The sequence below is a fragment of the Musca domestica genome, unplaced genomic scaffold (genome assembly GCF_030504385.1).
Source record: "Musca domestica strain aabys unplaced genomic scaffold, Musca_domestica.polishedcontigs.V.1.1 6, whole genome shotgun sequence".
Taxonomy (NCBI): domain Eukaryota; kingdom Metazoa; phylum Arthropoda; class Insecta; order Diptera; family Muscidae; genus Musca; species Musca domestica.
In genome coordinates, this window is record NW_026712363.1 from 7,070,505 (window position 1) to 7,082,669 (window position 12,165).

The window sequence follows — 12,165 nt, forward strand, 5'->3', positions numbered from 1 at the left end:
AAACAACCAAAACAATGATCAAAATTTAATAAAAATATTATCCAAATCAGTCCAGCCGTCCTAAACTGATGCAATTATCAACGAACAACATTTGCTATTTATATACAAATACTTAAAAAGGTAGACGTCGCCAAATAAATATTAAGTGTTGGGGATATATGTACTGTTCTCTATTTTCAGACCGATATCTTCATTATTTTGGCAAATATTATTTTTTAAATAAACCGGAAAAGTGGGCGGGGTCAATTTTTGTTCCCATAAAAACATGAGTTGTTTATGTTTATTTTAAGTAGTGTAACTAATGAGTAACTAAACAACCTCTTTTCAAGCATTTGAGTTCTCAGTGGAAAACTCTTTGAAAAAAATTAAGGTTTAAATAAATCGTTAAATGCACTACATTTTGTGTGCAGTAAATATATTCGTGGCACTCGAAATTTTTTCTTGCAAATACATATATCGGACTAAATTTTCCTTTCTTGCAATTGTATTGATTTTCCTGACAAATGAAATGTCCACAAAGTTATTCCAATCTGTTGTTCATTTACTTATTTATCTCGAGCGACAACGGAGACACGCATATTAAATTTTCCTCCGGGTGTTATTTTCCGCACAGAGTTTGTCAGCAAACAGTTCAAATTTGTTCAACATAATGTGTCACGGATGTGAAGCAAATTAATTCTGTGAATCCCGTTTTGGTGCACTTACCTTGGACTTCTTTCCAAACTCGATGAGACGGCTGTCGTTCGTTGTGTACGTGTGCATCAGTTTGGCGCCATCTTCCCACGGTGGCTTATTGTAGATGCCATCAACATCCGACATTAGAATGAGCAAGTCTGCCTGCACCTCAGCAGCCAGCATGGCCGACAAACTATCGTTATCCTTAATGGCAATTCCCTAAATAAACGCAAACGACAGCATAAAGAAATGAGTTAGTCAAGCCTTTCGGAATGTTCTTTGAAAACTGCGGCCACTACTGCCACTGGCAGTATTAGCCTGGCTAATACATTGTGTCATTAACTGAGACTTTCATGAGGTTAGTGGTGCTTCTATGGCAATGACAGCGGTTGCATTCATATTTCCTTACCTTCTTAGATCCCGCGGGAAGATCATCATCCACAATGAACATGGGTGGAGAAACGGCGTCGTTTGTATTTATAATGGGCACTATGTTCAAACTAATTAGCTCCGACAAGGTGCAGAATAAATTGTTGCGAGTCTCGTCATTGTAGAAATCTGGTTTTGTAACCAGGACCTAAATAAATAGTGTAAAAGAATAACATACAAAAGTTAATGACGATAATCCATTCAATAGTAAAAACAGTGAGATATATGAAACACCTAACAGTGGGCTCTATTGGTTATGATTTCTTGTGATGATTTGCATAAAACTAAGGAAGCAATTGGTGCGAATTATAACTGTTTCTTCACAACATACACTTTCTAACTGTTGTTATTTAAGGTCTAATTCAATGTAGAATCCTCATTATCTAAGAAATAATGCAGTTATTGTGTGAAATTTTTTGAATTTTCATCTTATTCTTACTGAGAAAAAAATAATTTTCCAACTATCAACTGTCAAAATTGTAATCTTCACTTACTCTCATTTACCGGACATTTTGGTTATACAAAATCGTCCGCCCGTCGGTCCGTTAGTTGTAATCATGTTAGATTCAAAAAAATAAAGATAGGAAGCTAAAATTTTGCACCGATCTGTCTTTTGTCTGCCGGCAGGTCAAGTTAGAAGATATCCACGATATCGTATAGCCTCCATATAACGGTACCCCCGATATTCGGTTTTTGATGATTTTGACCACATTTTTCAATGGAATTATCTGAAATTCTATATAGGTCCACCATATCGTATATCCCCCATATAACGGTACTTCCCAATATTCGGCATTTTAATGATTTTGGTCACATTTTTATGGAATTTTTTGAAACTCTACACACCCGGAAAGAGAATTGTCTATATAGCTCCACGATATCGGTTAGCGCTCATAAAATGGTGTCCCCGATATTGGGTATTTTGATGATTTTCAATGGAGTTAACTTAAAATCCACACAATAAGTTCCTTCTGAGTACTTAGCCCCCTGAAAGAGAATTGTCTATATAGGTCCACGGTATCGTATATCTCCATATAACGGCACCCCCCGACATTCGGTATTTTGATGATTTTAGTCACATTTTTCAATGGCATTGTCTGATATTCTACACAAGGAGTTCTCTGTGAGTACTTTATCCCCTAAAAGAGTATTTTCTATATAGGTCTACATTTTAGTGTAGCACCCATGTAATGCTACCCCGACATATTTGGTATTTCCAGGATTTTCGCGACATTATTCACCGGCTTTGCGTAAAATTTCGTGTTTGAAGTTCGTAATGGGTATTAAAACCTATGACGGAAAATTGTCTATTCATGTTCACGTTTTAGCATAGCCCCCATACAACGGTACCTCACTTTATTCGGAATTTTGATGATATTAACGACATTATTCACCAGAATTGTTTCGAATTACGTTCAAATACGTTCGGAATCGTTACTACAGCCAATGACAAAAAATTACGTCTTTGCCCATATAACGGTTTTCATTTGAGCGGTATTTTGCGACGGATTTTTTTTTTTGAATATTTTAGCTGCTTTGAAAAACTTAGCTGCTTTTTTTCTTGTTTTGATTTGCCTTACCAGCAAATGTGTTAATTAGAAATCGGTCTACCAACTCATTTTTTTTAACAAGGACGTATCGCGCGAAGTATGTAATTATTTTTTGGCCACTGAAATTCTATGAAATAAGCACATGGAGGTGGGATTAGTGTCAGAATAGAATCCTTTTGTTTTTGGAGATGATAGCATAATATTTAGGGGTTGAAATTTACCAAAAACAGAAAAATTTCCTTATTTTTCAGTTGCCCTCAGGTCGCAATTATAGACCAATCGACGCGGAATTTAGCATGGGGCTAGTTTAGGGCTAGTCAGAAGAATACCATTTTGGCCATCTGGCAATATTTAGCGGGTAAAAGAGACCATTACTTTTTTGTAAAAAATTAGAAAATTTCCACAAAACTGCGAATATTTTTAATTCAGTCGAAATCACAAATTCACAAAAATTTCACTTCTGACCGATACATTGGTGCTCATATCCATGATATCGTACAATCTCATATATAATGAAGGGGATTTTGTTAGGCCGCTTATAACTCAAAAACTGCTGGACGTTTTCTGCCAATTCTCATAAATTCGGAAAGGATTCTTGCTAGAAAAGGATTAAACATAAGAAAATCGCATTCACCTTATAACAATATGTTTTTGGATTATTATATTCAAGTCGCAATTATCGTCAGATTCTCAAGAAAGCATACGGATAGAATTAGGATCAGAATTGAAGCCTATTGTTTAGGCGATCAAATGAACTTTCCTGATCTTGAAGAGGCTCTACAGGTCACAATTAAAGACCAATCGACACGGAATTTTGCATTAAATTAAGGGGTAGACCTTCGTGACTTGTAGGTAGTTACTGATGGCAAAACATATTTTTTAAAGCATTTTTCGTTAAGCAGATTTTTGCTGGGCTGATTCACTGAACTGGCATATTTTGAATACAAGAGTTAATTTAAACCTTAGGTTTACGGACAGCACTACCTCTTTAACTTTAGGAACAGATTACTCCACGGCGATGTGTAAACTGCATTATATTTGATGTTGTTAATCTACGAACTGACTTGGTGAATTGACCATTTTACTCAAACTAGCGCCAGACAGATTACCGACAAAGCATAGACTTTGTTACCGATAAAAAGGCTTCAATTCTGACCCTATCCCTGTGATTTAAATCGGGTCACAATTAGACCTTAAGATCTTTTGGTCACAATTCGGTGTAGCAAAATATATATGATAATTTCAACTTCATTTGCACGAAATAGGGTGTAAATGTAGAGCAAATTCAGTGAAAATATGTGGATCTATGAGACTATGTGGTACCATTTCCAGAATGAAATGGAAGAAATAGATACATATGATAGTTATGCTTGAAAAAAGAGTTTTGAATACAAAAATTGCGATATTTCTGCTGCTGCTTTCAATTGCGGTAATGTAGCTACTTGGAAATTATATATTTTTATAAAAGATTGATCAAGATCTATCAGGATTATTCCTAAGAATGCTCCTTTTTTATCAAGATTTTTTTAATTGAAAATTAACACTTTACTTAGAGAAAAAAATTTAATTAAAAATTGAGTAATTGGATTGTTTCAATTACTCAAAGCCTTTGACTCAAGGTGTATTACATTTACAGAAACTTTAACATAAATAAAAGTGTTTTAGGGTATCGCATGGTTGGTCCCGCTTGATTGTAGCCTTTGCTTATTTGTTCTGCTATGATTTTTAGTTGTGTTAAATTAACCTTACATTTCGATTTAATAAACTTGTTTAAAGTACCATACATTTTAATTAACCTCTTAATGAAATGATGATTGAACCAATTATAATTGTGCTAAGCTTAGAATTTAAATCAAATGGCCACTAGTTTTGCTTTATTATTATAATCTGTTATTGCTAAGATACTTCAGATAGATTAACAATTGAACTTCTCGAATTACCTGAGCTATTTTCACACCGTACTGTGCAAACATGGCATCATACAGCGACATCAAACCAGATTGACCAACTGCAGCTGCTGCTCTAGGATCCAACAAGAAACCCTCCTCCTAATTAAACGGGGACAATGAGTTCACATGTTAAATGTTCACTTCAATTCGCAATGTCAGAGATTAATACTTACCGCTTTCGAATGGTCCTTGGGTGCAAGTGTTTCTCGCATGGACAGTGACATCAACAGTTCCTGTGTTAACTTTTGTTTGCCAAAGGCAACAGCACCGCTGGTAACCATCATAACTTCACGACCCTCCAAGTGACATTCTGCAACCTATGAAGATTAATATAAGTGGAAGTATGCGTAATTTTAATTATGTATGTAAGTGTATAAAAACATGTATGCACATACATACATATAAAAATATGTTTTTCTAAAGGTAGTAGGAAAGTATACACTAATGTAATTCTTATGATAGTATCTACGCTTTGATGCAATTAAAGTTAGCTTATATGGAAACTCTGGTAATGCGATGTAGTCGTTGCTTAGTTTGATGGATTATCATCAATGAAACGTCATTACGTCGTAGATTTTATAAGATTAAAAGAAAATAATCATGTTTTTTTTAGTGGAGCAGTGAAGACCATAGTGTTTCTATGATAATTCTATTCCCTCTAAGAACATTTTTTAAGACTAAAAAGAGTTTTTTCTTCTTCAGTACAAAATCGCGTTGTTTTTTTTTATTCATTTTCTAACCAGACATACTTATTCTGTTCTATGCCCTTGTATTTTGTTTGCTTTTTATATAATTTACAACAATATTTACTAACCTGCTCCACAATGGAGGCTAAACGGCCAAGGGCAAGGCCATGATTATCTTCTCGGGTGATAACAGCACTTCCCAGTTTTACAACAAGACGACGGGCATATTTCAATTGACTTCTTTCAGTGAATGTTGGCTGTTTCCGTTCCAGGCTAAGACGTTTCTCGGGCGCTGTAACCTAATAAAGAAGACAAACATAGAGCAAGTGATTTAATAAACATAATTGGAGGCCACATAACCTAATCAGCAAGGCATCACATCAATGAAATTTATTTCCCATGAAAAGATGAGCAAATGATGATAAGAGTGGTCGCTGTGGAATATGTATTCCCAACAAATTTATGTATACTGTGGTATGTAAACAAAAAGTTGGCGATACATTGTTGTTTTTTATTGTGAGGCAGAGACAGTTTTTGATATATCGAAATAAATTGTTTACCATAAAAATGACTTATAAATAATGTTTTGTTCCAGAACTGCAAGTATGTAAAAATGTTTCCTATGATAACCGATTTTTCATTCTTTACTTTTCGAACCATTTCTCTTGATGTTGCTGTTTTCTCCCGTCCAGTTCCTTGACGTCGGGCTATGCTACCAGCATCACGTTAACGTACGATGGTACGAGATACAAAAGATTTATTCACATTCAAATGCTGGAGTGCTCTAACGATAGCCACTTGTGGTTTTCCAGCCAAATATAAAGAAATTACACTATCACGCTTGAATTCCTTCACGAGTGGCTTAGAAATGACAGCAGCCTGAAGTTGGTTGAAGTTTTTTCGTATCACCCTGTATTATCCGATTGAAATGAAATTTTCCAAACAATATGTGTTTGGCCCAAGGAAGAACCCTGTTGAAATTGGTGATAATCGAATCAGATTTTGATATACCTCCCATATATCTTCAACCGAATTCGGGTTAATTGTGCACCAAATGGCCAATATAAGTCCTAATGACCTGAATTTCGGTACATCCCACCGAATTCGGTCTAGAAGCAATTACATTAAATTTATAGCTCCCATACATATGTTTCATACATTTTGGATTTTTGAGTCCCTCACATGCGTAATATGCACTCCACAAGAATGATATTTGGTACCGGACATCATATACTGCTCAAAAATACCTCTGTCAAATTTTCGGTTCAGATTAGGATATACCTCTCATATATATCTTTAACCAACAGGTTAATTGTGCACCAAATGGTTAACATCAGTCCCAATGGACTGAATTTTTTTTCCTATCTCGCCGAGCTGAGTCGATCTAGTTATGTATGTCCGTCCGCACGTCTGTCCGCCTATCCATGTTAATTTGTAAGCAAACTGCAGGTCGCAATTATGTCCCGATTTTCAAAAAATTGAAAGTGGAGGTGGGTCTAGGGCCAGAAGAGATGATCGAGATGCTTTTGGAGATGATCGCATAATATTTAGGGGTTGAAATGGACCAAAAACTTAAAAATTTCATAATTTTACAGTTGCTCTACAGCTCGCAATTATAGACCAATTGACGCGAAAGTTTGCATAGGGGTAGATCTTAAGGCTGGACAGAAGTCTTCCAGTTTCGATGGTCATGAGGTAATATTTAGTGGGTGAAATAGACAATATCATTTGTGTTAAATAAAAGTCAAATTTTTCATTATACCGCGAATATTTTAATACCGGCGAAATCACAAATAGACGAACAGGTGAATTCTGACCGTTGCATAAATGCCGATAGTAAGTAAATCGGATATATATAGCGAAATATATACAATGTGTATATACAAAGGAAGGGGATGTTAGTTAGATTGCTTATATATCAAGTATGGCTGGACCGATTTCGACAAATCTTGTCAATTCAGAATGCCCTCCTGTCATAAAAGTATAAAATCTAAAAAAATCGCATAAAAAGATGCCAATAATGACGTTAATATAGACTTTGTAGTGTTTTGTGACATATTTTTATTTTTTCATATCTTTTTATCGCATTTTTTCAGTCTGAAGTGTACATTTTGTAATGTTTTTTTCACCTTACAACACATATTGTAGATATTGTATACAGATTGCAATTCTCATCCGATCCGCAAGAAAATTCCATAAGGGTAGGGTTAAGCTCAGAAGGACTAGGCCTATTGTTTTTAAAGATGGGTTGAAATGGACCCACAACTAAAAATATTCCTTTTACAGCCGTTATAAAGGTCACAAATAGAAACCAAAGGACACGAAATCTTGCATGAAATTGGAGTTTAGGACAGCGTGTAGTATGGACCACTACTTTTGTGTGAAAATATACCAACATTTACATTCTACCGAAACGCTGAAAATAACTTGCAGGCAAAATCCAAAATACACAAAAGGCGAACTTCTTGCTTTTCAATGCTGATTTCGTTGATGAATATAGCTAAATATCGTAGACAAGCAAATCATATAGATGAAACTAAATGTGGGGATACAGAAGGAGATCTTGCATTTGGAGATGATCGCAAACAAAAAAAAAGTGAACTAAAAACAGAAAAATTTTCCTGATCACACAAATGAAACCGATCGACGCGGAATTTTGCCTTAGAAGAAAGTTAAGGACGGGAAAGAAGTCTAGCATTTTGAATGACTATTGGATTATATTTAGCTGTAAAATGGACCAAAATAACTAACGGCACGACGGAGTGCGGAAATATTGGGCAAATGTCCCCCGACAACAAGCTAAGGGTAACATCTGGGTAGGGCTCTATGACATCATTTCAATCACGAAATCTTCCAAAACGGATTTGGACATAAAGGGTGCTTCTAATATATTTTAGTGTTGTAGGGTATCACAGTTCGGCCCCGCACGACTATAGCCTTTGCTTACTTGTTTTAATATAATCCTTCTCGAAGTGATATCATGCACTGTATAGCAATGTTATTTGGCAAAAAAGATTAATATGTCCCCGTCAAATTTAGTGAAAATCGATTCAGAATTGGATACCCCTCCCATATATTTGTTCCCTCTGAAACCATGATATGATATGATGTACTTCAAATAAATTCTTTTGTTACGGGAGCTCTACTAAATATACATAGTGGTGTAGGGTATCATATAGTCGGCCCCTCCCGACTTTTGACTTTTATTTACTGGTTTTGTCTTGGTGTGTTTTATTTTACAAGGCATGACTAATTATATAAAAGCAATTACTTGGTTTAGTTCAATTTTTCAATCTTTTTTTTACGAAGGATCACTTATGTTGCAACGGCAGTTTGTTTCTTTTGTCAGTATCCTAATTTTTTAGATTATTCTTAGTGTAAAATTTGACAAATCAACATTGCCTTACAGTTGTTACTAGCTTGCTTTAAATTATTTGCTGGCGGCTTAATCCATTTTTGCTGAACAATTTTTTGCGTTCAATATAAAAAATATGAATATGCATATTAAAAAAAATCACGACATGTTTCAATGTCAGTGTTAACTATATAAAAAGTCGTCTTTGTTAATTTCAAATTGTCATGTACATGTCCATTTATTGTTTTAATTTAATAACTCCAATTAACCTTTTTTGCTACATCTGCTCTGGCCTTTTTTTGTTTTTGCAATGAAATTTGTGTAAAAACATATTTATGTATGAATGGATGCATATCGTGCTGGCATCTTTATTAATTTTGCATTTTAATATAAAAAGCCGTTGGCAATATTCATTTGGAAATTTAATTTATTTAAATTTATATAGATGCAAACAATTCTTGTATGGGAAACCGTTCAACTGTTTAAACATTGAATGTATGACTATTTAATTACAAACATAAATTGAAACTCAATTGATAAAATACCAAGCAACGAATTGAGAGTAAACACGCGAAAATTTCTGTCTGCACGAGCACGCGATTTTCTTTGGAATATTGTAAGTGGCTAGGAAATATATCTGTCTGTTGTATTAAAGCTATATGGGTTTAATACAGTTGGACGTTTTTTGATGGTAAATGATGAAACAATTTAAAACACTAGATGTTGTTCTATGAAATTGCTATGAATTATTCTTCTGGGAGCGGAAAATACTATTTCATATCATCTTGTTTTGTTTGGGTAATATTTATTTGCTAAAGCTAGATTTTTGGCGCGGCATGTAAATAAAATGTAAAATCGCACAAAATATCAATTCAAGTACAAACGCAATGGACCATAGACTAGTTTTCATAAAAAGCCAACTCACTCACCCAATTTAAAACTACTTAAACCGAATTTCCAATGGATATACGCATGCAAGTTGCAAAGTGTGAATCACATATGAATAAAAACAGATCAAGAACCTTCATTTTCAATGGAAAGAGCCAATGGCAGAACTAAGTCAGATGGACTACTTCCACATAATCGATCAATACGCTATTCATGAGCGTGCCATCGAAGTAAAAAAGCAGCTAAACTACGGTCGGGCCGACCTCCCTAAAAACTCCACCATTTGGAAGAAATTTAAAAAATGTCGAAAAAATACGTTGTAAAATGCCGCTTAATTGAAAACCGTTATATGGGAGGCATACAAAGAAGTGAGACGAATCCGATGAATAATGTAGCTTAAATCATGAAAATACCGAATACAGGGAGATACCGTTATCTGGAGGCTATACGAAAACGGCGATCGACATGCACACATGTGAGCAAAATGTAACCTGAATTCGTTCAACAGATAGCGGGATTACAACAGACAGACGGTCATAACTAAGTCTAGTTAGAATTGTATGGTGATCCAGACTATATATTTACTTTGTTGCTTCTAATATGAGTATGAAAGACAAAATTAACATACCTTCCATTGAATGATGGAGGGTATAAAAATCAACGCTCCAAACTCTATATTTGCACTGGCATCTGATCGTCATTTACTGTATACACTACAAAATAAATGTTATTACAATTTCTAATTGAAATAAAATTAATAATAAAATGTATTTTTAACATATTTCATATCGGTTCTAATCTGTTAGATTTACTAATCGTAAAAAAATATTATATCTCCATATAATCGCACCTCTTTATTGCCAGTATATTGAATGTTCTGATCCCAATTTCCATTCAACTGAGCAGTACAGGGTGAGATGAAAGAACTACAACCAAGTTCAGACTGCAGTCATTTCTAAGCCGCTCGTCCGACAGCTGTTAAAATTATTCAAGTGACAACTCATTATATTGTTTACAAGGGTACAAAAGCATTTTGGTCAGAATTTTCCAGAAAAAAAGCTATTCGTGATGGAATTCAAGCGTGATAGTCTGATTTCTTTATATTTGGCTGGAAAACCACAGGTGGCTATCGTTAGAGCACTTAAATGTGAATAAATCTTTTGTATCTCGTACCATCGCTCGTTACCGTGATACTGGTAGCATAGCCCGACGTCAAAGAAGTATAGGGAAAAACCAGCAACATTAGCAGAAATGGTTCGAAAAGCAAAGAAGCGACTTAATCGAAACCCGCGTCGCAGTGGCCGAAAAATGGCTCGTGAGCTGAACATATCGCAATATTCCATTCGGACGTGCAAAATTTTACACCGCAACAGAAAGAAACCAGTAAAGAAAGTCTTCAAGTCGGGCGGGGCCGACTTTATGATACCCTACACCACTTTGCTAATTAAGTAGAGCTCCACATTACAATTAAAAGTTTTTATGGGAGAATTCAATTATACACGCTATGATTATAATTATAATTTAAAGTTCAAAGGACTAAATATGCCGAAGCATTTGTATCTTTTAAATTCGGAATTGTATTGCCCATTTGGTGCACAATTAATTTGAAATCGGATAAAGATATATATGGGAGCTATATCCAAATCTGAACCGATCTCGATAAGATTTGGCAAAGATATTTCTGAGCTGTATTTGATATATTTCCCTGAATATCGTTGTTAGGGAGTGCATATTACGGTTGTGTGTAACAAATATAACAAATCGGATGAATAATATATATGGAAGCTATAGCTATATCTGAACCGATCTTCACCAAATTTGACATACAAGCTTCTAGACTCAATTCGGTCGTAAGTGCCAAATTCCATCCCATTTGGACAAATATTAGACGTTTGGTGCACAATAAAAGCTAAATCGGACGAAGTTATATATGGGAGCTATATCCAAATCTGAACCGATCTCGATAAAATTTAGCAAAGGTATTTCTGAGCTGTATTTGATATATTTCCCGAAATATTGTTGTTACAGAGTGCATATTACGGCGGCGGTGGACAAAAATAACAAATCGGCTGAAAAATATATATGGGAGCTATAGCTATATCTGAACCGATTTCGATCAAATTTGGCACACATATTTTCAGGCCTAATTTGGGTGTATATGCAAAATTCCATACAATTCGGGCTGATATTACACGTTTGGTGCACAATAAAAGGCAAATCGGACGAAGATATATATGGGAGCTATATCTAAATTTTGACCGATTATCTCCAATTTCAATAGGGTTCGTCCTTGGGCCAAACAAAAGATCTTTGCAAAATTTCATCTGGATCGGGCAATAAATGCGACCTGTACTTTGTTTACAAAAATACATGGACAGACGGACGGACGGACAGACGGACGGACGGACATGCATAAATCGACTCAGAATGTGATTCTATGCAGATCATCAAAAGGAACTATGGGTCTATCTCGTTTCCTTCTGCCTGTTACAAACAAATGCACAAAGACATAATACCCTGACCACCTTGTGGTGTAGGGTATAAATAGACTCAAAAGAGCTAAAGCGTTGCTTCGCTTTGCCGAAAGTGTTGAACTGCCAAATTTGGTTTTCTCCGATGAGAAAACATTCGTT

General features: G+C 35.2%; 1 protein-coding gene across 1 annotated transcript in view; it reads right to left on the minus strand.

The window, feature by feature from the left end:
- The window catches only part of LOC101895972 (delta-1-pyrroline-5-carboxylate synthase), a 60,073-nt gene that overhangs the window by 25,858 nt on the left and 22,050 nt on the right, over positions 1-12,165 (minus strand). Inside the window, exons 2-6 of the mRNA XM_059129114.1 lie at positions 5,418-5,588; positions 4,777-4,920; positions 4,595-4,702; positions 1,085-1,252; positions 706-894 (exon numbers count right to left, since the gene is read on the minus strand). Coding sequence (XP_058985097.1) covers positions 706-894; positions 1,085-1,252; positions 4,595-4,702; positions 4,777-4,920; positions 5,418-5,588 — 780 coding nt within the window. The remainder of the gene's footprint in view (positions 1-705; positions 895-1,084; positions 1,253-4,594; positions 4,703-4,776; positions 4,921-5,417; positions 5,589-12,165) is intronic.